Below are 25275 nucleotides of genomic sequence, written 5' to 3'. Positions count from 1 at the left end.
TTCAATAACAGGAGCCACAGAGATTCCTGCTGCAGCTTTGGTTCAACCAGCAAAGGAACTTTCAAATTCCAGCTGAGCGTGACCACATTGTCCAAATTACCAAAATGTTTCTAGCAAGGAAAGGTTCCCCAGGAAATGACCCAGAGTAACCCGGACCTGCTTCAAAACTGAAAAATAAAAAAAAACTATCAAGAGCTCTAAGGCTTAGGCATGTAATAAAAGCACACACTGAGCACCACAGAGACTTCACTATTGAAGGTGCTGTCTATCTGTGCTGTGATGTGATATTTGAGGCACCAGGGGGGTCTGCAGTGAATGTAAATATAATTCTGTTACAGTAAGAGATGCCAAGGTGTAGAACTGGATGAACACAGCAGGCCAAGCAGCATCAGAGGAGCAGGAAAGCTGATGTCTCGGGCCTAGACCGTTCTTCAGCAAAAAACAGCTTTTTCTGAAGAAGGGTCTAGGCCCAAGACGTCAGCCTTCCTGCTCCTCTGATGCTGCTTGGCCTGCTGTGTTCATCCAGCTCTACACCTTGTTGTCTCAGATTCTCCAGCGTCTGCAGTTCCTACGATCTCTCAAGTCAGAGATGCCTTTGGTTTGTTTCAATAGGTGTGAGGCTGCGAAAGCACAGCAGGTCAGACAGCAGCTGAGAAGCAGCTAAGTCAGCATTTCGGGCCAAAATCCTTCATCAGGATTGTCCTGGTAAAGGGGTTTCGGCCCGAAACGTTGACTTACCTGCTCCTCGGACGCTGTCTGACTTGCTGTGCTTTTGCAGCCTCACACCTATTGCCTCTGGCTTCCAGCCTCTGCAGTCCCTATTGTCTCCTTTGGTTTGTTTGTTGGATGGAGTCAAACTCCAATGTTTGCTGGTTTCTTCATATGCTGCTGCACAGAGCCGAAGTGCTTTAGTGACCGTGTATGTACATAAAAATATTTATGAATAAAGTATATTTTTGAAATTAAAATAAAAAGCTACACTGGAGGCCCAGTGTGCAGAATCACAAAATTGTTACAGTGCTCCATTCGGCCCATCATCTCTCACTGGCTGTATTATTTACAGCCAATTTCCTGCCTTTTCCCCATATCACTGCATGCCATTTCTATCCACCTAATCATCCAATGCCCTCGGGTGATTGTAAGGTTAGCCAATGCCCCTTTGCAAAGAAGGGAAGGCACTCAAAAGGCAAATAGCGAGCTATTAGGAAGGCTAATCGAATGTTAATCTTTATCACAAGAGGGTTTTATTACAGGAATAGCGAGGCCTTGCTTCAATTGGCTTCGTTAGACAGCACGTGGAGTGCAGCACACAGTTTTGGTCTGTTTACCTCAGGAAGGACAGTATTGCCATGGAGGGAGTGTGACAAAAGGTCCACCAGACTTGTTCGTGCGATAACAGGACTCTCCCCTGTGCAGAGATAGTAGGAACTGCCGATGCTGGAGAATCTGAGATAACAAGGTGTAGAGCTGGCTGAACACAGCAGGCCAGGCAGCATCAGAGGAGCAGGAAAGCTGACATTTCGGGTTGAGACCCTTCTTCCTTCTCCCCTGGGCAGACTAGCCTTCTATTCAGATAGTAGCACCTGAGCATTGGCAAACCATGTCCACCATGGATGATACATAGATTAACACATTATATTGGAAAATTACCTACAGCCAGGCAGGATTTATCACAGAAAACGCTGGAGAGATTCAGCAGGTCTGGCCGCATCATTGGAGATAGAGAAATAGCATTATCACTTCTTTTCCCTCAGAGATGCTGAGTTTCTTCAGCATTTGCTGTTTTTATTTCAGATTTCCAGCATCCACAGTATTTTGGATATTTTAAATTAGCATGCAATTGCACTGCCACGGTAATTTCCCATTCTCTGGGCAAGGAGGTCTGGGGTCAAGTCCATTTTCATCGGAGGTAAACGTCAGCTTTCCTGATCCTCTGATGCTGCTTGGCCTGCTGTGTTCATCCAGCTCTACACCTTGTTATCTCAGATTCTCCAGCATTGGCAGTTCCTACCATCTCTGTAACAATTTTAGCCCCAGAACATTAGCTGGGTCTCTGGAATAACAGCCCAATGATAATACCACTAGGCCATCGCCTTCCCCCATGTTGATAAAACAGCTATAATTGTGCTTTTTCACCGATATGTCTCTTCACCTTTGACCCCAGAAGAAGACATTGACACCGAAGCAAATTGCCTAAGCTCTTTAAACTCTCCTCCCTCCCCTGACCCGCCATTCCTACCTCTGGCAAATCTCCTGTGCTTCTTTCATTGTGTGTCCTGCACTGATGATGTCATCATGTTCAAAGGTCATCATTGCCTGCATTTCCAAAATGGTGGCATATATCAAAGCATGGTACATGCTGTCCTTCACCCTGTCACACAAGTGAGAGACAAGTTAGTGAACATCTGTATCTGAGTTGCTAGGACCCGTAGCTCTGAACCAGAAGACCCCAGCCCTCAACAAAATGCAGCAACAGTCACAGAATCATATAGCATAGAAAAGGCCCTTTGGCCCATCAAGTCTGTACTGCCAAAAATACATGATTACCTACACTAATCCCACTTTCCTGCACTAGGCCATCAACTGGGATAGTATTGAATGGGCGGAGCAGGCTTGAAGGGCTGAATAGTCCTTTCCTGCTCCTATTTCTCATGTTTCAACACTTTCTCACTTCAAAACATTCTCTGCCCCTTCACACGGTGTTGACTAAGGTTTGAGGTGTACATATTGGGATACTGCCTGTCTGCTCCTGGCTTGACAGGGCACAGGGTGAATCCTGGGTTGGGGTTATTGACCGACGCCACACCAAGACCAATCAATCACTTTCTCAGACAATGCTCTCAGACAGATACCTTCCAACGCTGGTCACCTTACAAGGGTTGCGAAGTTGGGTAGAGTATTTGTAGATTGGAAGGCAGGGCGGTAGAATTTGATTTTTGTAAAACGATAGGGGAAGACTGTGTGGCCCCTTTAAAAGATGATGTGTTTTTTTCTAGGCTTGGAGATTTTTTTTTTTTAAGATGTCTATAAGAAGCAGCAGGTGCACAGAGAGTTCTTATAATTGAAACATTTGTATCAGGGGACTATGTGGTTATCAATCCAGGCAGTAGTTTGTTTAGGCAACCAGTTTGAATATCAGCCAATTAATTTAAACCAGGCGCGTAGAAACTAAACACCAATTAAATTTATCTGATGGTTTTGACAACCTAGCACCAATCCTATCATAAGAAATTGATAGGTGGTCATCAAGGGTATAAAAGAAAAGGCATTTAAAAGTCAGTGTGAGAGCAACTGCCATCTAATTGAGTTAACAACCCATCAGCTCTAAAAGAAAAATCATTGGCACTCACAGAATTCTCTAAGTTCTCAGAACAACCATTATCTAACTAAAGGTTACTCTTAGCTAATATTTTTGACACAAGAATTTGATGGAGAGAGGTGTTCCTGACTGAGGATCATGGAGAGGGCATGAAGCATTCTGGAAGATATATCCTGGCTGCAATTTCAAGGGATTAAGTTTTGATGTTTTTTGGTTTATACAAGTGGGACTTGTATTTATTGGAACAGCATACCATTAGAGTTTTGTTTTATTCAGGAATAGTTACTAGTTAAGAGAGAATTGTTTGATTTGTTAGTAGTCCTGTCAGTTTGTTCACTGTTAAAGTTAGATAAATAGCTACTTGTTGATTATAGAGTGAGTGAAAGAATTTCATTTCAGTTAATCATTCCTTTATGACAGATTGGGGGGTGAGAAGCAGGTTATACCACTTTTTACATTTCTTTTAACAGATTATGAGGCGGTTATTGGGGGGTGGTGGCAACCTCTGCTTTATAACACAAGGATCGGTAACTGCAACCCTGTCCAAAATTACCTACGCTATGTAAATGCAGCTTACTATTGTCATTTGACAACGCCCCTCCTAATACTGCTGCCCCATGACATACTTGGCCTAGTGTAGATGTGGGAAAGGGGGCAATGGGCATGGGATCTTCCTCTTCTCTCTGTCTCAGTACCAGACTGTGTGGTACATAAAGGCACAGTGTAATGGAAGGAACTGTACTAGGAGGGGTGATCAGGCATGGACTAAATGGGCCAAATGGCCTCTTCCTGTGCTACAATGACTATGACATAGTGCTCCTAAAACTCAGTTTAACTTTACACTAATTGCCAGTGGCTGTTTCATCAAACCATGCAGCAGCTTGCAACTTTACAGACAGACTCCAGAAGGGAACAGAAGGTACATTACCCACATCCAAGTTTGGAAGCTGTCCCTGAGGGCAATGGATTTCAAGACTAGGGAGCATATTTCCAAAGGGGAGAAGAAAAAGATTTAAAGACATGAGGGCAGTTCTTGTTTTTACGGAGTGGAGTGGTTCGTGTGTGGAATGAAGGTCCAGAGGAAACGGTGGATTGGGACACAGTTACAACGTTTAAAAGACATTTGGATAAGTACATAAATAGGAAAGACTTGGAGGGATATGGGCCATCCACTGGTAGGTGTGACTAGTTTAGTTTGGGATTATGTTCAGCATGGACTGGTTGCTCCAAAAGGGTCTGTTTCCCTGCTATATGACTCTATGACCCTTGCCTGAAGCAAGACCCCACAATACCATCCTGTAGGATTACCAACTTTAGCATAGTGGCAGCACCTTGCTGCCAAGTCAGAGATAAATGGGTTTTCAAGCTGACACTTGAAGGAGGATGTGGGACAACATTAGAGATGCCACTCATTGAAGAGATGTTATTCCATCTGCCCTTTCAGTGTTACATGCCGAATGAAGAAGGGTGGAACAGAAAAACTAGCCTTTAAATATTTATTTACAGATATGCATATTACAAGCATATTATTCATAGTTTCAATCTGCTCCTATATGTAGTAGCTCAAGTGTCTCCATTTAATGTCCAACACCCACATACTGTTCATCAATTGAAAGAACCCAAGTCTCCCTCCTTTAGGGAAGGACAATTAGTATTGTACAGCTTGAGGGCAACCACATCATAATCACGGGATACACAGGAACAAGAGTAGGCCATTCAGCCCCTTGAGACTGCTCTGCCATTCAATAAAATCGTGGATGATCTGTGGCCTAACTCATATGCCTACCTTGGGCCCGTAACCCTTGAAACACTTACATAAGAACATAAGAACTAGGAGCAGGAGTAGGCCATCTGGCCCCTCGAGCCTGCCCCGCTATTTAATAAGATCATGGCTGATCTTTGAGACTCAGCTCCACTTACCCGCCCACTCACCATAACCCTTAATTCCTATACTGTTCAAAAATTTATCTAGCCTTGTCTTAAACACATTCAGTGAGGTAGCTTCAACCGCTTCACTGGGCAGGGAATTCCACAGATTCACAACCCTTTGGGTGAAGAAGTTCCTCCTGACCCCAGTCCTACATCTGCTTCCCTTTATTTTGAGGCGATGCCCCTGAGTCCTAGTTTCACCTGCTAGCGGAAACAACCTCCCTGCCTCCACCTTATCTATTCCCTTCATAATCTTATATGTTTCTACAAGATCTCCCCTCATTCTTCTGAATTCCAATGAGTATAAGCCCAGCCTACTCAGTCTCTCCTCATAATCCAACCCTCTCAACTCTGGAATCAACCAAGTGAATCTCTTCTGCACCCTCTCCAGTGCTAGTATATTTCTTCTCAAGTAAGGAGACCAAAACTGCACACAGTTCTCCAGGTGTGGCCTCACCAGGACCCTATACAGCTGCAGCATAGCCTCCCTGTTTTTAAACTCCATCCCTCTAGCAATGACAGAGAAAATTCCATTCGCCTTTTTAATTACCTGCTGCACCTGCAATCCTACTTTTAGCAATTCATGCACAAGGACACCCAAGTCCCTCTGCACAGCAGGGTGCTGCAATTTTTTACCATTTAAAATATAGTCCATTTTGCTGTTATTCCTACCAAAATGGATGACCTCACACTTATCAACATTGTACTCCATCTGCCAGACCTTTGCTCACTCACTTAGACTATCTCTATCCCTCTGCAGACTTTCAGGGTCTTCTGCACACTTTGCTCTACCACTCAACTTAGTGTCATCTGCAAATTTTGACACACCACACTTAGTCCCCAACTCCAAATCATCTATGTAAATTGTAAACAATTGAGGTCCCAACACTGATCCCTGAGGCACACCACTAGCCACTGACCGCCAACCAGAAAAACACCCATTTACTCCTACTCTTTGCTTTCTACTGGTCAACCAATCCTCTATCCATGCCAATACATTACCCGTAATACCGTGCAACTTTATCTTATGTAGCAGCCTTTGGTGTGGCACCTTGTCAAATGCCTTCTGGAAATTCAGATACACCACATCCACAGGTTCCCCATTGTCCACCATGCAAGTAATGTCCTCAAGGAATTCCACCAAATTAGTTAAACATGACCTACCCTTCATGAACCCATGCTGGGTGGTCCCAATGGGACAATTTACACCCAGATGTCTTGCTATTTCTTCCTTAATGATAGATTCAAGCATTTTCCCCACTACCGAAGTTAAGCTAACTGGCCTATAGTTACCTGCTTTTTTTAACTTGCTTTTTTAAACAGTGGCGTCACATTGGCTGTTTTCCAATCTGCGGGAACCACCCCAGAGTCCAGTGAATTTTGGTAAATAATTACTAGTGCATTTACTATTTCCCCCATCACCTCTTTTAGTACACTGGGATGCATCTCATCAGGGCCAGCAGCTTGTCTACCTTTAGCCCCATTAGCTTGCCCAGCACTGCCTCCTTAGTGATAATGATAGTTTCTAGGTCCTCACCTGCTATAACCTTCTTGCTATTAGTTTTCGGCATGTTATTTGTGTCTTCCACTGTGAAGACTGACACGAAATAACTGTTTAATGTCTCGGCTATTTCCTCATTCCCAGTTATTAAATTGGCCTTCTCATCCTCGAAAGGACCAATGTTTACCTTCGCCACTCTTTTACGATTTACATATTTATAGAAACTTTTGCTGCCTGTTTTTATATTCTGAGCTAGTTTACTCTCATAATCTATCTTACTTTTCTTTATAACTTTATTTGTGGCTTTCTGTTGGCCTTTAAAGATTTCCCAGTCTACTAGTTTCCCACTTTTGTAAGTGTGTTTTTTCAATCTGATACTTTCCTTTATTTCCTTAGACATCTATGGCTGGCTCTCTTTTTCTACAGCTTTTCCTTATCACTGGAATATACATCTGCTGAGCACTGTGAAAAATTGTTTTGAAAGTCCTCCACTGTTCCTCAATTGACCCACCATAAAGTTTTTGCTCCCATTCTACCTTAGCTAACTCCTTCCTCATTCCTTCATAGTCTCCTTTGTTTAAGCACAGGACATAGGTACTGGATTTAGCCTTCTCACGCTCCATCTGTATTTTAAATTCGACCATACTGTGATCGCTCCTTCCGAGAGGATCCCTAACTGTGCGATCATTAATTATTCCTGTCTCATTACACAGGACTAGATCTAGGATAGCTTTCTCCCTCATAGTTCCATTACATATTGTTCAAGAAAATTATCGCGGATGCATTCTATGAACCCCTCCTCAAGGCTGCCATGGCCGACCTGGTTTGACCAATCGATATGTAGATTAAAATCCCCCATGATAATTGCTGTACCATTTTTACATGCATTAGCTATTTCTATGTTTATTGCCCGCCCCACCACGATGTCGTTATTTGGTGGCCTATAGACCACTTCTTCTCCCTGCTATTCCTAATTTCCACCCAAATGGATTCAACCTTTTGTTCAGTAGAACATATATCATCTCTCACTACCGCCCTGATATCATCCTTAAAAATCAGAGCAACACCATCTCCCTTACCTTCCTGTCTGTCCTTCCGAACAGTTTGATACCCCTGGATATTTAACTCCCAGTCATGACCATCCTGTAACCATGTCTCTGTAATGGCCACTGAATCATACCCATTTGCCATGATTTGCACCATCAACTCATCCACCTTGTTTCGAATGCTCCGAGCATTCAGATAAAGTGCCCTTATGCCAGTTTTTGCACCTTCTTTTTGGGTCCTATTACCTCCATTACTAACAACTCTTGAGTTCTCCTTCCCTTTAACTTTTTTACTAATTTTCAACGGAGCTTCCTCGTCACCTGCTAACCTGCTGCTTTGCCTTACATTAATTGTTATTCTCCCTCTACGCTCACTTCTCCCTTCTCCCCTACTTACTAGTTTAATGTCCTATTAATCACCCTATTTACCCCTTTCGCCAGAACACTGGCCACGGCCCTGTTCAGGTGGAGTCCATCCCAGCGGTATAGATCCCTCCTGTCCCAGAACCGATGCCAGTGCCCTATGTAAAGGAAACCCTCTTTCCCACACCACTCTTTTAGCCACGTGTTTACTTCCCTGATCCTTGCCTCCCTATGTCAATTTACACGTGACTCGGGCAGCAATCCAGAAATTATGACCCTTGAAGACCGGTTTTTTAATTTTGTTCCTAGCTTTTCATAATCCCGAAACAGGTCTTTTTTCCTAGTCCTGCCAAGGTTGTTGGTACCTACGTGGACCACAACAACTGGATCCTCCCCCTCCCTCTCTAGTATCCTCTCAAGCCGGTCAGAGATGTCTCGCACCCTGGCACCGGGCAGGCAACACACCATGCGGGATTCTCTATCCTGCTCACAAAGGATACTGTCTATCCCCCTGATGATGGAATCCCCTACAACTACAATCTGTCTTTTTGCTCCCCCCTCTTGAATGGCCTCCTGGACCATGGTGCCATGGTCAGTTGACTCATCCTTCCTGCAGCCCTGTTCCTCATCCACGCAGGGAGCAAGTGCCTCATACCTGTGGGACAATGTCAAGGGCTGCAGCTCCCGTGTTCCTGTCTGCAGGGTCCCTCTATCTGCCTCACTCGCAGTCACACACTGCTGTCCCTGCCCGCCAATCGAATTAACATTAGTTAATCTACCAGGTGTGACTGCCTCCTGGAACACAGTATCCAGGTATTTCTCCCCCTCCCGGATGTGCTGCAGTGTTTGGAGTTCGGATTCCAGCTCATCAATTTCGAGCCGGAGCTCATCAAGCAGCCAACACTTGCTGCAGATGTGGTCACTGCCGTTCTCAATGGGATCAGCTAGCTCCCACATCATACAGCTACAACACATCACCTGGCCTGCTATCTCTACTTAGTTAATTATTTGAAATGAATTAGTAATTTTTTTAGTTTCGCAGTGTTCTCTGCACCAGTAAGTTTACTCCATTATATACTCAAACAGACTTCGGCTTTGCCTTCCGACCCGCTCCCAGAGTATTTGGCGTCTACATGACCACCCCAAAAGATAACAAAGAGATGAGGAAAAAAAAATGCAAATAGCTTACCTGCTCACCACACTTAGTCGTTATTATCAGGTTAGAGGAGGTGGAAGGGTGGGAGACACTACGCGTGTAGTGTCTCGGGTATTAGTTAACTCCCAAATTTATTGGGTGGAAGCTTACCTTCCCAGGCTGCCCTCGCGCTTCGTCCTGGACTCCCGCCGCTGAAACAACTGAAAGGCCGCAGTCACGCGAGTTAAGACTTTTATAATCGAAAAGCTTACCTTCCCTTAACTTGCTTAACAAAAAATTTGACAATCTCAGAATTAAATTTAACAATCGAATTAACATCGACCACCATTTCTGGAACAGAGTTCCAAACATCTGCTACTGTTTGCACGTAGAAATGCTTTCTAATATCTCTTCTGAATGGCCTGCCCCTAATTCTTAGACTATGTCTCCAGTTCTAAAATCTTCAATCAGTGGAAATAGTTTATTTTTATCTACCCTCTATTTCCCTGTTAATATCCTGAAGACCACCCTTAAGCCTTCTAAATTCCAGGGAATAAAGGCCTAATTCATCTAATCTCTCCTCATAACTTAATTCTGTGATGATGCTGTGGCATTAAGCTGTGTGTTTTATCCTGGTTTCTTTTAGAGAGAGATTGGGGGACAGATGCCAAGTAGGGTACGAGAAGATAAACAACTTGTGAAACTTTGGGATTTTTTTTAAAAGTTGGAACAGTAGAAGTAACCTGGTTGGGTGTGGCCAGCTCTCACAAACCAGGATTTCTAGTTTTTAGTTTTTCGGCTTTGAGATTCCGCAGCAGTTGTTACTGGGGTCTGAGCAGAGTTGGAAGCTACAGTAAATTTCTGCTAGCTGCTACACTCTCAATTTTCTCTTGATGTGTTTTTTTCCTCCTGGGCTACTGGAGACAATCTGTTTTCTGAATTTGCCTTTTGCCAAGGGTGTGTTTATGGGATGTCAATATATTGGAACAGTTAATTAGTAATAGTTACTGTATCTATTATTCTGTTAAGCCTTCCAATAGAGTTAAGTTATTCCGATCCTCCTTTTGTTGTATTTTAACTATAGTGGATGAATAAAGTGTGTTTTGCTTTAAATCCGATAGTTTGGCCAATCAAATTGCATCAGGAACTCAACACCTTACATTTACCTTTAAAATAAGAAAAAGTTAGGGTCTAGACTACATTCTGAATATTTTGAGGGGATTTGGTCCATAATAAGTCCAATTATCATCCTCATAAACTTGCGATGAATTCCCTCCAGAGGCAAAACATCCTTCTGAAGGTGTGGTGCCCAGATCTGCACATAGAATACTCTAAGTGGGGTCTAGCTAGGGTTTATATGACTGCAGCATAACATCTGCATCCATATACTCCAATCCTTTAGAATATGAAGGCCAGCGTTCCATTAGCCTTCTTGACTACTTTCTGCACCTGCCCATGCCATTTTAAAGAGCAATGCGCCTGAAGCCCCAAATCTCATTGGACATTGACTGTATTTAACTTTATGCCTTCTACAAAATACCCTGATCTATGCTTTCTCGGTCTGAAATGAATAGCGTCACATTTGCTTATATCAAAATCAATCTGCCACAGTTTAGCTCATTCACCAAATCTATCAACAACCTGTTGTAATTTTAGGCTATCATCAACGCTCTCTAAAATGCTGCCCTTTGAGGAGGCAAAGTCTCCCTGAGTAACCACAGCCGGTACAGGGACTGAGAAACACTAGATTACTGTACAGTGAGCACTCCAGCAGGCACACAAGATCCTGTGGCACTATTTAATGATCTGCCTGGGGTGTCCTGGTGAATATATTTGCCTCAGCAAGCACCACCCAAACAGGGTGACAGATTGACTGGTTATTCATTTATTCATGGTCCGATGGCAGACAAAACAACCATGGCCTCCGTCTGCAACTCAGCCATGAAGGCTTCACAGTGATCTGTAGACGTGACACCACTGAGATGCAGCTCTAAAAAAAAAAAAAAAAAAATCGGCCAGTTCGAGTCTAGTGGTCACACAAGGAGCATTTATGATGTGATTCAATGGGCTGGTAATCCCATTCAGTACATCTCAACGACAGGTAATGACCTAACCAATGCTGGCTGCACTTGTAGCAGCCATTCATTGAGTTAACTCAGCCATTAATTAGAAAATTCCCTCCCCAAGCCATTTGCCTTCCTTCATCCTTTGAAGAACTCTAAAATCTGTCCCTTTTGGCCATACTGTCGGTCATCTGCTCTCTTTGGATCACTTTTGGCTGACTGTCAGGAACGTCGAGATGATTTCTTAAAGGCAGGTTACACAAATTCAAATTGGAGCAGAAAATTTGCATTCCACCCAATCCCGAAGACACTGCAGCTCATCCTGGCCAAATATTGCTTTTATGAAGTGATAATAAACCAATAGGGTATGAAGCAGACCAATGGTGCAAAACCCAGGCAATAGCAATCCCATGCTCTTACTCTGACACAAGAGAATGGGAGAGTTTTTGTCTGGTATCTGGTCAATATCTATCCTTCAGACAACAAGCACCAACACAAGTGTTCTGATCAGACAGCTCTTTTTGGATCTTGCTGTGCCAAAATTGGCTGCCACATTTTACTGCATCCCATCTGCCATTTCATTTCATAAATAACTCATCCCATCACCAAAAAAACGGCACCAACTCTCTGAGTGAACAAATTAATCCATGCCATTCTCCTTTCTTCCTGCACATTCTCCCGTTTCAAATAATATTGATATTATATGACATGATATTACGATTCTGACCTCTTCTTCCCGATTCCCGATCCCCGATCTCAGGACAGTGACTTGAAAGGAATTCAGGGGATTTACATAAACATATTAATCAATTAAAACGTTCTAAGTTTAGTACACCCTCAGTGGTGCCACCCTTTGACCTTTTACTTATAAATTCTGTGTCTGATACTACCTCTCTCACTAACACCTGAAGGAGGAGGGAGGCTCAGAAAGCTGGTGTTTTCAAATAAACCTATTGGACTATAACCTGGTGTCGTGTGATTTCTCACTTTTGTCTATCGCAGTCCAACGCCGGCACCTCCACATCAGGATCAGAGGAAAACACTCCACCTCATCGAACCACTGTCTAAATACCTCAATCCAATCACCTCCCACAGTCTTGTTTACCCAAAGGAATACAATGCAACTTCGCTTTAATAACGTAGTCCTGAAACCATTGAAATCCCTGGTGATCAATTTCAGTCCCTTTGCAAACTCTTATTTTCCCCAAACCTGTTCATTCCCAACCTCAGTTGCTGCTGATAAGATCTGAATGCACACAGAACCGATAATTAACCTGCTGTTGACTCACGAAACAACAGCTAGGGAAGGTGTCGTTTACTCAAGACGGGGAGTTAGCTTCTGAGTAAACTTAAATCCACGTCAGCAAATTCTGTACCGTTGCCGAGACATCTGCTAGCTTTCAGATGTTGTTTATCCCCCGTGCTATCCTGTTTCTCCAACTACATTCTTTTCTGGGCAGTTGTAAATCCCACCATGATAATAGTCAGGCCAGCTCAGTAAGGATCACAAGTAAATGAATCTTAACATTAGCCATGATTGTGTCCGGAGTGACAGGGCAGGCTCAAGGGGCCAAGCGCTCTGGTATCAAGGAGGGATTTCAGAAAGATCAATCTTCCGTTTGTTAACATGCCCCGTCCCCCCATACATGTACATTCCACATACATTTGGGGCGGCACGGTGGCACAGTGGTTAGCACTGCTGCCTCACAGCGCCAGGGACCCGGGTTCAATTCCACTCTCCGGTGACTGTCTGTGTAGAGTTTGCACATTCTCCCCGTGTCTGTGTGGGTTTCCTCCATGTGCTCTGGTTTCCTCCCACAGTCCGAAGAGGTGCAGGCTAGGTGAATTGGCCGTGCTAAATTACCCATAGTGTTCACGGAGGTGTAGATTAGGTGGGTTATAGGGGAATGGGCCTGGGTGGGATGCTCTGTGGACTTGTTGGGCCGAAGGGCCTGTTTCCACACTGTAGGGATTCTATGGTTTCTAATTAATAATCTGCACTCCCAAACTCATACTCTCAACCACCAGCACTCACTCTCCCAATATCCCGCCCAGCACAAAACCCTCACCTCAGGGGGACGGGGACAAACCATTTTTTTTTCCCAATTTCAAGGGCTCTTTTTGAGCTTTTCCTCAGGGTGGCTGTTTAATTTTTGGGGTCTGCCTTTGGGTTTCCAAGGGGCCCACATTTCATTTCTTACTCCATGTATTCACACAGTCACACAGGAACAGTACCTTCTGTTGCCATATGGGGAATTTCAAAGGTGAAATTAGACGAATAATTATCAACCCTCCATTAAACTTAAACCACAACACACAAGGAAAACACTACATTCCTAAGCACAACCATAAACTGGCACAGGACAATAGGTGTAAGCCATTCGTTTCTCACTAAACACTTCTGCCACAGAACTTCATCACACAAAACAGACTGGCGAGGGCACAGCTAATAGATTTTCATCGTTGATATAAACAGCTGGAACATTTTAACCAGACAGTTGTTACCTTTTTCACTGCACAGATCCCAACCTTAGATTTCAATTTAACCAATGACAGTGTTCACCATTATTGTATCAACTACATTTTCCCCATGTGGAAGCTCCTGAACTTATGCAGCCTTAAACGAGCAATTCCACATTCATTTGCAGGGAAGCCATTACATCAGTGATTTCAGTAGCTCCTAATTAGTTCATTTTTTGTCAATACATTTAAAACTATTCTCTCTCTCCCTTGTAGCCTCTCTCACTCTTTTCCTTGCAGCCTCCTCTGCCCGTAACCTCCTTACACCCTCCTTGCAGCTTCTCTTTTAACCCCATCCACTTTCAGACTCCCTCTGCCCCAACCCTCCCTAGCAGCCTAACTTTGTCAGCCACCTATCTTTGCAGCCTTCTCTCCCACCCAGTAAACAACCCCCATGCTTCCGGCAAAGAAGGCACAGCTGCGCCAAAAATCCCCAAAGGGCCCAGCTCCAGGAAAAGGTCCCAAAACCTGAGTGAAAGCTGGTTCAGGCTTCCCCAATGGCTCCTGCACAGCTAGCCCTCCCTGCTCCACCAATCACAACTTGGTTTTAGCCCACATTTGCTGCCGATTAGCCCACAGCCAAGCCAATCAGCAGCAAATACAGATAAGAGCCACCCCTCACAGATTCTATCCATTTGACATTTGCCTGGACATTCTGGGCACTTTCGGGACCAAATTCCCCTTCCTCCCTAGTATATTTTGAGCCTGTAGTGGGTCTCGAGGGAGATTTACAGTAAGATAAAAGAATAAGGGCACAAAGGGATTTGAAAACAAGGATGAGGATTCTAAAATTGTGGCATTACTCAACCAGGAGCTACTGCAGCTTAGCAAACACAAGGGAAACGGACCTTGGTGAGAGTTAGCACACATGCGGCCGTGTTTTTGGATGACTTCAACTCAACTTTATTGTGGACAGAAAGTTAGAGTGCTTCGCAATAGTCATATCTACAGGTCATGAAGGTAGGGATGAGGATTTTAGCAGTAGGTACATAGTTCCTTAAAAGTGGCGTCACAGGTAGGCAGGGTGGTAAAGATAGCATTTGGTAAGCTTGCCTTCATTGGTCAGAACATTGACTATGGGAGTTTGGACATCATGTTGCAGCTGTACAGGACATTGACGAGGCCACTTTTAGAGTATTACAGTTCTTTTTGCCCTTCTATAGGAAGGATGTTATTAAATTGGAAAGGGTGCAGAAAAGATTTACAAGGATGTTACTGCGACTGGAGGGTCTGATTTATAAAGAGAGGCTGAATAGGCTGGGGCTATTTTCCCTGGAGTGTTGGAGGCTGAGGGATGACCTCAGAGGTTTATAAAATCATGAGGGGCATGGATAGGGTGAATAGCCAAGGTCTTTTTCCCAAGGTAGTGGAAAGGGGTTAGAGGGATATGGGGCAAATGCTGACAATGGGACTAGGTTAGTATAGGATATCTGGCTGGACCAAAGGGTCTGTTTCCGTGCTCTATGACTCCACAACTTTAACTAGACTTCCAGAATTGTCAGCTTCTCTTCCAAGGATATGCTGGACAGGCTAAGAATGTTATCTCATACAAAAAATGTGGAGCTGGAGGAACGCAGCAGGCCAGGCAGCATCAGAGGAGCAGGAAAGCTGGCGTTTCGGGTCGGGGCCCTTCTTCAGAAAAAAAAGTACGAACTGGATTTTAGAAAAGGGTGACTTGATCAAATCACACTAGATCCTGAGAGGTCATGAGAGGGAAGAATGTGTCCTCTTGTGGGAGAATGTGGAACCAGGGGTCACTCCTTAAAAAGAAGGGGGTCACCCGTTTAAGGCAGAGGCAAAGAGACAGTTCTTCTCTCAGAGGATCATGAGTCTTTGGAACCCTCCTCCTGAAAAGGCAATGGAGGCAAAGTCTTTGGACATTCTTAAGGCAGCAGTAGGTAGGGAACTTGAAAACTAGAGGATATAGGTTTGAGTTGAGTAGGGAAAAGATTAAAATGAGACCCGAGGGGCAATTTTTTCACACAAAGGGTGGTGCGTTCATGGAATAAACTGCCACAGGAAGTGATCGAGGCAGGTCCAGTTACAACATTTAAAAGACATTTGGACAGGTACATGAATATGAAAGGTTTAGAGGGATATGGGCCAAATGCAGGAAAAAGAGACTAGTTTTAGTTTGGGAAACCTGGTCAGCACAGATGAGTTGGAACAAAGGGTTTGTTTCTACGCTGTATGACTCATGGGGAAATAAACAGCGACATCTTGAAAAATGCCCATATTATAGAGGAGGAGGTGCTGAATGTCTTAAAACGCATAAAAAGGTGGATAAACCCCCAGGACCTGATCAGGTGTACCCTAGAACTCTGTGGGAAGCTAGGGAAGTGATTGCTGGGCCCCTTGCTCAGATATTTGTATCATCAATAGCCACAGGTGAGGTGCCAGAAGACTGAAGGTTAGCTAACGTGGTACCACTATTTAAGAAAAGTGGTAAGGAAAAGCCAGCCTGACATCAGTGATGGGCAAGTTGTTTGAGGGAATCCTGAGGGACAGGATTTACATCTATTTGGAAAGGCAAGGACAGATTAGGGATAGTCAACATGGCTTTGTGCATGGGAAATCATATCTCGCTAACTTGATTGAGTTTTTTGAAGAAGTAACAGAGGATTGATGAGGACTTCAGTAAGGCGTTCAACAAGGTTCCTCATGGTAGACTGGTTAGCAAGGTTAGATCACACAGGATACAAGGAGAACTAGCCATTTGGATACAGAGTTGGCTTGAAGGTAGAAAACAGAGGATGGTGGTGGAGGGTTGCTTTACAGGCTGGAGGCCTGTGACCAGCGGCGTGCCACAAGGATCAGTGCTGGGTCCACTGCTCTTTGTCATTTATATAAATGATTTGGATGTGAACATAGGAGGTGTGGTTAGGAAGTTTGAAGATGACACCAAAATTGGTAGTGTAGCGGATAGTGAAGAAGGTTACCTCAGGGTACAACAGGATTGTGATCAGATGGGCCAATGGGCCGAGGAATGGCAAATGGAGTTTAATTTAGATAAATCTGGGGTGCTGCATTTTGGAAAGGCAAATCATGGCAGAACTTATACACTTAATGGGAAAGACCTGGGAAGTGTTACTGAATAAATAGACCCTTGGGGTGAAGGTTCATAGTTCCTTGAAAGTGGAGTTGCAGGTAGCTAGGATAGTGAAGGAGGTGTTTGGTACGCTTGCCTTTATTAGTCAGTGCATTGAGTAGAAGAACTGGGAGGTCATGTTGTGGCTGTACAGGACATTGGTTTGTCCACTTTTGGAGTATTGCATACAATTCTGGTCTCCCTGCTATAGGAAGGATGTTGTGAAACTAGAAAGGGTTCAGAAAAGATTTATGAGGATGTTGCCAGGGTTGGAGAGTTTGAGCTATAGGGAGAGGCTGAATATGCTGGGGCTATTTTCCCTGGAGCATCGGAGGCCGAGGGTTGACATTATAGAGGTTTACAAAATCTTGAGGGGCATGAAAGAGGGAAATGGTCAAGGTCTTTTCCCTGGGGTAGGGGAGTCCAAAACTAGAGGGCATAGGTTTAAGGTGAGAGGGGAAAGATTTAAACGGGATCCAAGGAGAAACTTTTTCACACAGAGGGTAGTGCGTGTATGGAATGAGCTGACAGAGGAAGTGGTGGAGGCTGGTACAATTACAATATTTAAAAGGCATCTGGATGGGTATATGAATAGGAAGGTTTTAGAGGGATAGGGTCCAAATGCTGGCCAATAGGACTAGATTAATTTAGGATATCTGGTCAGCACAGGCAAGTTGGACTGAATGGTCTGTTTCCGTGCTGTATATTTCTATCACTCTATGACTCTAGCCATAGATTCAGAGGTCGACAGCACAGAAAACGGCTCTTCAGCCCAATGAATCTGTGCCGGTCAAAAGCAACCAGCACAGAAGCAAAGTCTGCTTTAAGTTTGGTATTTCTCGCAACCAGTTCAGAACAGTACAAATATCAGCTTTAACTTTAAAAAGTTATACACTGACAGAGCAACATATCAAAAACATTCATAAAAACATAATGTGGAGGTGCCGGTGTCGGACTGGGGTGGACAAGGTCAGACATCACATGACACCCGGTCATAGTCCAATAGGTTTATTTGAAATCACAAGCTTTCTGAGCCTCACTCCTTCTTCGGGTGTTAGTGAGAGAGGTAGTATCTGACAGAATGTATAAGTAGAAAATCAAAGGGTCACGCCACTGATGAGGATGTATTAAATAAACCTAAAATGCTGTTAAATCTTTAATCAGTTAGAAGTTTGGTGTGAGGCCTTGTTTAGAATCTGTTTGTGTCTTGGCTTGGAGTCAGATTGATCTTATTTCTAAAGTAGGAATTTATAAAATGCCATAGAAGCACAGACATAGAAAATAGGGAATCATGCCTTCTTCAAAACATTCGATCTTTCGGCCTCACTCGCTTTCTGTGGCAGAGAATTCCATAGGCTCACCACCCTCTAGGAGAAGAAATTTCTCCTCATCTAAATAACCTAGTCCTGTATCCTTAGACTGTGACCCCTGGTTCTGGACTCCCCGGTCATCAGGAACGCCCTTCCTGTGTTTACCCTGTTAGACTTTTATAGGCTTTTATGAGATTCCCCCTCATTATTCCAAACTCTAGTGAATATAGTCCTGACCAATCCAGTCTCTCTTCACACATCAGTCCTGCAGCATGTCATGTGTGATAAATTACCTTCAGGTGCCAATTCAGTTATGACAGATATTTTGTGAACAGGAAGATCCCACAAATGAGTACTCCATCTGTGCCTGGTGTATTCCAAGAGGATTTCCTTCCAAACAGAGCCATAGAAGCCATCATATCCACCAGAACCACAGAAACAGACAGATAAGACCCAAAACTGGCACCGGACAGTGTAGCACTGTCCAGGTGGTCACTAATAATAGGCTGGAGAAGGTTACTAAGTTGATGGTCCTGCTTTGGGCAGTTTACCTTGGTTTCAGCATCTCCAGGCTCTCACTGAATTGATTATTAAGAAACAAGTCCATAGCTGTCATACATTCATCCAGAGATGTCTTCAGGTCTACACTCGAAGAACTACAGAAAATAAATTGAGAAAAGAAATCAGAATATTACTTACAGTTTACCTCCACCTTCCTGATCCCTCGCTGGGTACAATTCCACACCAATATCCTCAGGATAATGTTATTGCATATAACCATGTACTTCACCATTAATTTTCAGGATGACCTCCGCTCCCACTTGGCAATGAGGGAGGGGAAAGGTACAAACTATGAAGGTGAAGCTATCCCAGCATTTGTGTGAAAGTTCCCCATTTCCCTACTTATGCTTCCAACAAATTGCCTTCAGCTCACACCACAAATGTTGCGATATCTTCATCTAATGAATGCTGGAGGGAAAAGCAAAAGGAAATAGGAATGTTGGAACACCATCAAGGACAAAGCATCCTGCTTGATTGGCACTCCATCCACAATCATCCACTCCCTCCATCACCAATGCTCAGTAGCAGCAGTGTGTACCACCTATGAGATGCACTGTAGAAGTTCACTAAGGCTCATTAGACACAACCTCCCAAACTATCAACCATTTCCATCTAGAAGGCCAAGGGCAGCAGATACATGGAAATACCACCAGCTGCAAGTACCCCTCCAAGCCACTCACCATCCCGACTTGAAAATATATTGCCGTTCTTCAGTGTCACTGGGTCAATATCATGGAACTCCCTCCCCTATAGCATTGTAGGTCAACCTACAGCACACAGACTGCAGTGGTTCAAGGCAGCAGCTCACCACCAGCTTCTCAGTAAATGCTGGCCCAGCCAACAATGCCCACATCCCACGAATGATACCAAAAAACCCCACCTCCAATTGCTGCATCACCATAGTATCAATCACCTTCATTCTACAAACCGTTTACATGTGGTGTTACCTAGCCACTATCTTATTTGCTGTCCTAATCAAACAATAAGCTCTTGGCTTTCACCAAGAATGCCTCATTTAAAAAACAGAACGCTATGAAAAATGACCTCCAGCCGAGTTTGAATTGGTTCAGTGTAAACTGGGGTTCGGTTGTCTCAGACTTACACTTCAAGTCACACACCACAGGCTGACAGAGAGAGAAAGAGCACTGCAATGTCGGCTGTTCAGATAAGAAGTGATGCCAAGGCCCCTGACTGTGAGATGGAGGTAAATTATAAACATGAATTATCTGGAAAGAAAAGCAAAGAAAGTCTTCTTGGCATCCTGTAGTCAATATTTATCAAGTATTCAAATCTCATCTTTCAAAAAGAAAATGTGGGAGCTTGCTGTGCATAAATTAGTCCTCACACTCTAACAATGACTGCACTCCACAAAGTTCGTCATTAGTTGTAAAACTGTTTGGGACATTCTATGGTCATCAATAGTGCTATATAAATGCAAGTACATGTACACACGTGCACACGTATACACACACAAAAACATGCATGTACACACATGGAAACACATACATACGTGCAGACATACACAACTGCCATTCAACCAACAAAGTTATTTATTTAAATGGAACATGCACTGTTTGTCTTCTCACTAACTCACCCTACCTCTGAGACAAGTTGCTAATTATAGGCATTAGAAATCTCCATACAATTTACCTGTGGTTTGCCTGTCTGCAATATTATCACATTGTTGCATCACATCACCTATTCCCACATCTTTAAGAAGATGGCAAAATATGAGAGATTAACATTACTTTGACTTTTCCAAGGTCCTAGCTCCTCCACGAAAGGAATTCAGCAGTTCTTGGAGAATGCATACCTACGTCTATATCCTCTTTTAGTTTGGTTACATGGTTAAGGAGTTTCTCTAGGACTCCTCATCGTTGACACCGGACCCCATGAAGTCTCATGCCTTCAGGTCAAACCTGGGCAAGGAACTCTCCTGCTGATGATCACATACTCACTCAGCTGATGAATCAGTGCTCCTCCATATTGAACAGCACTTGGAGGAAGCCCTGAGGGTGACAAAGGGTGAGGAATGTCGTCTGGTTGAGGGATGCTATGTCCATCACCAATAGTGGCTCGTCAGCAACTTGACTGAGCTGGTCAAGGACATCACTGCTAGACGGGAGCTGTAGCAGCTGGTGAGGAAGATAACAAGAGGGAGAAATGTACTTGACCTCATCTTCACCAATCTGCCTTCTCGTCACAACAGTAACGGTAAGAATGAACAGTGCACAGTCCCTGTGGAGACAATATCCTGTCTTTACATTGATAACACCTACATTACATTGTTTGGCACTTTGTCTACATGAAATAGACTTCACACAGATCTAGCATTTCAAATCTGGCCTCCATGAGATGGTGTGGTCCAACAGCAGCAGAACTGTACTTCACCCCAAATCTGCAACCTTATGGACTGGCATGTTCCCCACCCCTACAATTATCGTTGAGCCAGGGGATCAACCCTAGTTGAATGGAGACGGCAGGAGGGCATGCCAGGAGGAGCATGAAGAATACCCAAAAATGAGGCGTCAACCAGGTGAGGCTACAAAGGGTGAATTTAATTGGAGGTACTTTTCTGAGAGGAATATTGGACACCAAACAGGAAATGTGAAAGACAGCCAAACTTGGGCCAAAAGATGACAAAAGCACCTTGGATTAATGAAAGCTGTTGCGTGGACTGTTGATGGTAGAACTTAAAATTCTCCTATTTCCATCTCCAAAATCCCATGCTTTGGCAAGCATCAGAGACAAAGAGAGACAGAGAGTTCAAACTCACTAAAATCACTCCTACTCTCCTCTCAGGTCCTGACTTCACAGAATCATAGAATCTTACAACTCCACTGTGGAAACAGGCCATTCAGCCCATCAAATCTGCATTGACCCTGCAAAGAGCATCCCACCCAGACCCAGCGCCTACCCCCATCCCTGCAACCCTGCATTTCCCATGGCTAATCCACCTAGCCTACACACCCCTGGACACTATGGGGCAATTTAGCACGGCCAATCCACCCTAACCTGCACATCTTTGGACTGTAGGAGGAAACCGAAGCACCTGGAGGAAACGCACACAGACACGAGGCAAATGCGCAAATTCCACACAGTTGCCCAAGAGTGGAATCAAACCTGGGTCCCTGACATGGAGGCAGCAGTGCTAAGCCACTGTGCCAGTAAATTAGAATTCAGATTACAAAACTAATTAATTGATGGGATATGGGCATCACTGACTGAGAGGCTTTTGAAGATAGAAAAGCTAATGGTGTGACGGAACATTGAGGTGTTTTTCCAAACATTAATGCAGAATAAAGCTCTCTTCACTTTGACCCAATAAACGCCAGAGCTCTCATTGGAACTCAAACCCAAGCACCCCAGCCCCAAACAAAAACACTATCACATATTGGAAATGAAGAATTATCAATAGAAGTCAGGAGTCTGCGGTATATTCTCTACTTGGCTAGACGTTCACAGCTCCAAGAAGCTTCACACCATCCAGGACAAAGAAATCCATTTGATCAGCACCTCATCCACCACCTTAAACATTCACTCCCTCCACCACCAACGCAGTAGCAGCAATGTACCATCTACAAGATGTACTGCAGCCAGAATCCTCCATTAATACCATGACCTCTACCACTAGGAGGAAGATAGGCAACAGAGGTGATTATGGCTAGACTGTTAACCCAGATAATGTTCTGGGAAAATGGCTTTGAATCCTGCCACGGCAGATGGTGGAATTTGAGTTCAATTTTTTTAAAAATCTGGAATTAAGAGTCTAATGATGGCGATGAATTCATTGTTGATTGTTGGAAAAACCCTTCTGATTCACTAATGTCCTTTAGGGAAGGAAACTGCCATCCTTATCTGGTCTGGCCTACACATGACTCCAGTGCCAAAGCAATGTGGTTGACTCTGAACTGCCCTCTGGGCAATTAGGGATGAGCAATAAATGTTGCCTGGTCAGTGACGCCCTCATCCCGTGAATGATTTTTTTTAAAAAAAGATGCACGTCAATATCATCACTTGTAGTTTCCTGCCAAGTCACAAGTTGCTAATTTTATCTGAATTTTATCTTTAATTTGAATTTTATTTTCTTTCATGAGTGTTGCTGAGGCCACCCAACCAGGCAGGTGGCGAGTATTCAACCCCATTCCTGACTCACTTTGTAGGTGAGGGACAGGCTTTTGGGGTGACTTACTGCAGGATATCTAGCCTCTGACTGTTCTTGTAGATGCTATACGAAGTGTTAATCAACTCTCCACTTTGGGGGTAGAGCCAGAGGAGCCAGGAGAGGCCAAGCATTGACACATTAAAGGTGAGACTGACCAAATTACGTAAATAGAAGTCTTCCTCAAAACCCCTTCAGACCATGTGAGAAACAAGCCATGTTTCTCTCCTAAGGAAGGGTGTGATAAACATTAGAGCGACTTTTCACGAATAAATATTACACAACAGCTGCTCTTTTGGAATAAAATGGCACCCCACCCTCATGTAAACACTTCAACTCGTGTGGGCTACACATTTGGTTCAAAAGGAAAATGGAATTAATCAAGTTCAGTTTTTATTACAATGGATTCTGGCAATGGAAACGAGGGCTGCAGAGATCAGATTCCATCCTTTTTTCTCAGGGAAAAAGAAAATCGTATGCCATTTGTTCTGATTAAAAATGACAAGTTGGCACCTCCTCTGTTGCCATTTATAGTCCCAGGCAGTTTTTCTAATGATATATTTGGCAAGGACAGTGAGTTGCTGAGACAAACCGACCCGATAGCACTCAGGTCTCACTCACTGTTTATGCTGAGTCAACTGACGTCAGCCAAGGTAAGTGTTCCAGTTTTGTCGCAGGAGCCCCTCAACTAAGTCCAGAGAATCAACGAGTTTCCACGCTTTTGATCCTAACGGGAGATCATTATTAGGTTCAGCTGTGACAAGCCCAAGGTCATTCAGTACTGCTCCCATCTAAAGAGACAGTTGTGATAACATCACCAGGTTATCAATCCTGAGGCCCAGGTTCGGAGGACACAGATTCAAATCTCACCATCATAACTGGTGCATTTTAAATTCAATTAGTACAATTTGGACTGTCAAGCTACTCTCACATGACAACTTGCACCAATTGTTTCAAAGATCCATCTGGTTCACTAATGTTCTTCAGGGAGAGAAATCTGCCATTTTTACCTGCTCGGGCCTACAATGTGAAGGTAGGCCTGCAGATCCACAGAAATGTGTCAGCTCTTAACCAGCTTCAAAAATGGCCTAACAGCACAATTAGGGATGGCCAACAAATGTTGGTTTAAGGCCTATGAAAGAATTCAAAAAAAAATGTTGGCATCAGGCAAAATACCAGAAAACGTTGGGATCTTGAAGCAAGTGGTGGAAATTCTCAGTGATTCACACAGCATCTGTGGTTAGGGAGAAAAAGAGAGGTTTCCGTTTAATGACCTTCTGTTAGCGAACTGGAAAAAAAGCCAGGAGTTTTACGACAAAGTAACCTCAATGAAATTCAGAGAATTTAAGAGAGAGCTCGGAAATTTTTGTGATATTCTTTCGTGGACAGTTCTTTGCTCAGTGGCCACCAATTGGGTTGGCCAACTGCAACAGGCCTGAAGTCACATGTAGGCTGCACCAGTAAAGGTCTGCAGTTTGCCTTCATTAAAGACGTATTAGCAAACAAATGAGCTTTTGCAACAATCAATGATAGTTGTCGTGGTCACCTTTACTAAGACTCGACTTGTATTCATCGGAGGCACACTGACGATGTTACCTAGCAGGGTGACGAAACGTCTGCAACCAAACTGCTCAGCGAGCAAGTCTACAACCTCAGACTTACATTCCACCCATACTGGTTGAATTCAGATTCAACCAGTTTTGGCTGTCGGATTTGCACCCAATTCTCCGTACTGACGGTACTGAAAAGGTCTGACACAATCTGGGTCAAAGCCATCCATTTAAATTAGCATCCTATGCACCACCTGAACATTCACTCTCCTCACCACCAGTGGATAGTAACAGCAGTGTGTACCTTCTGCAAGATGCACTGCAGCAACTCACCAAGCCTCCTTGGCCAGCACCTTCCAAACTCACAACCTCTGTCTGACCCAGTCAGTGATGCCTAAATCCCATGAAAGACGATGACAAAGCTGGATTGGATGTAGGAATAAAGATGGAGCGATGAGTCTCGAGTTCCTGGTGAAATGGGAAACAATGCTGGAATAGTCCCAATAGTGGCTTTAAGGGCTCTACTCAGGTCTTCACATTAACTCTGAAGTGGAGTCACTGCTGCTTCTGTTGTGCAGTATAGGAAGATCCCACAAAGAGCAGCTCAAAATATCTTCTGTGAAAATCTAAATCAGAGCTTTAACAAAAAAAATTGTGCCAACTAATAAAACTATCACATGGCTGGGACTTAACAAGACAGCAACACAATTGCTGGGCAGAGACAAAGT

General features: G+C 43.9%; 1 protein-coding gene across 2 annotated transcripts in view; it reads right to left on the bottom strand.

Moving 5' to 3' along the window:
• Positions 1-25275, bottom strand: part of zgc:158403 (tetratricopeptide repeat protein 39A) — an 85846-nt gene that overhangs the window by 48716 nt on the left and 11855 nt on the right. For both annotated transcript variants that reach the window (XM_048618106.1, XM_048618107.1), the window contains exons 2-3: positions 18826-18930; positions 2240-2371 (exon numbers count right to left, since the gene is read on the bottom strand). In XM_048618106.1, the coding sequence (XP_048474063.1) occupies positions 2240-2371; positions 18826-18930 (237 nt within the window). The remainder of the gene's footprint in view (positions 1-2239; positions 2372-18825; positions 18931-25275) is intronic.

Source organism: Rhincodon typus, chromosome 38 (assembly GCF_021869965.1).
Source record: "Rhincodon typus isolate 14 chromosome 38, sRhiTyp1.1, whole genome shotgun sequence".
NCBI classification, from domain to species: domain Eukaryota; kingdom Metazoa; phylum Chordata; class Chondrichthyes; order Orectolobiformes; family Rhincodontidae; genus Rhincodon; species Rhincodon typus.
This window is presented reverse-complemented; position numbering and strand designations above follow the sequence as displayed.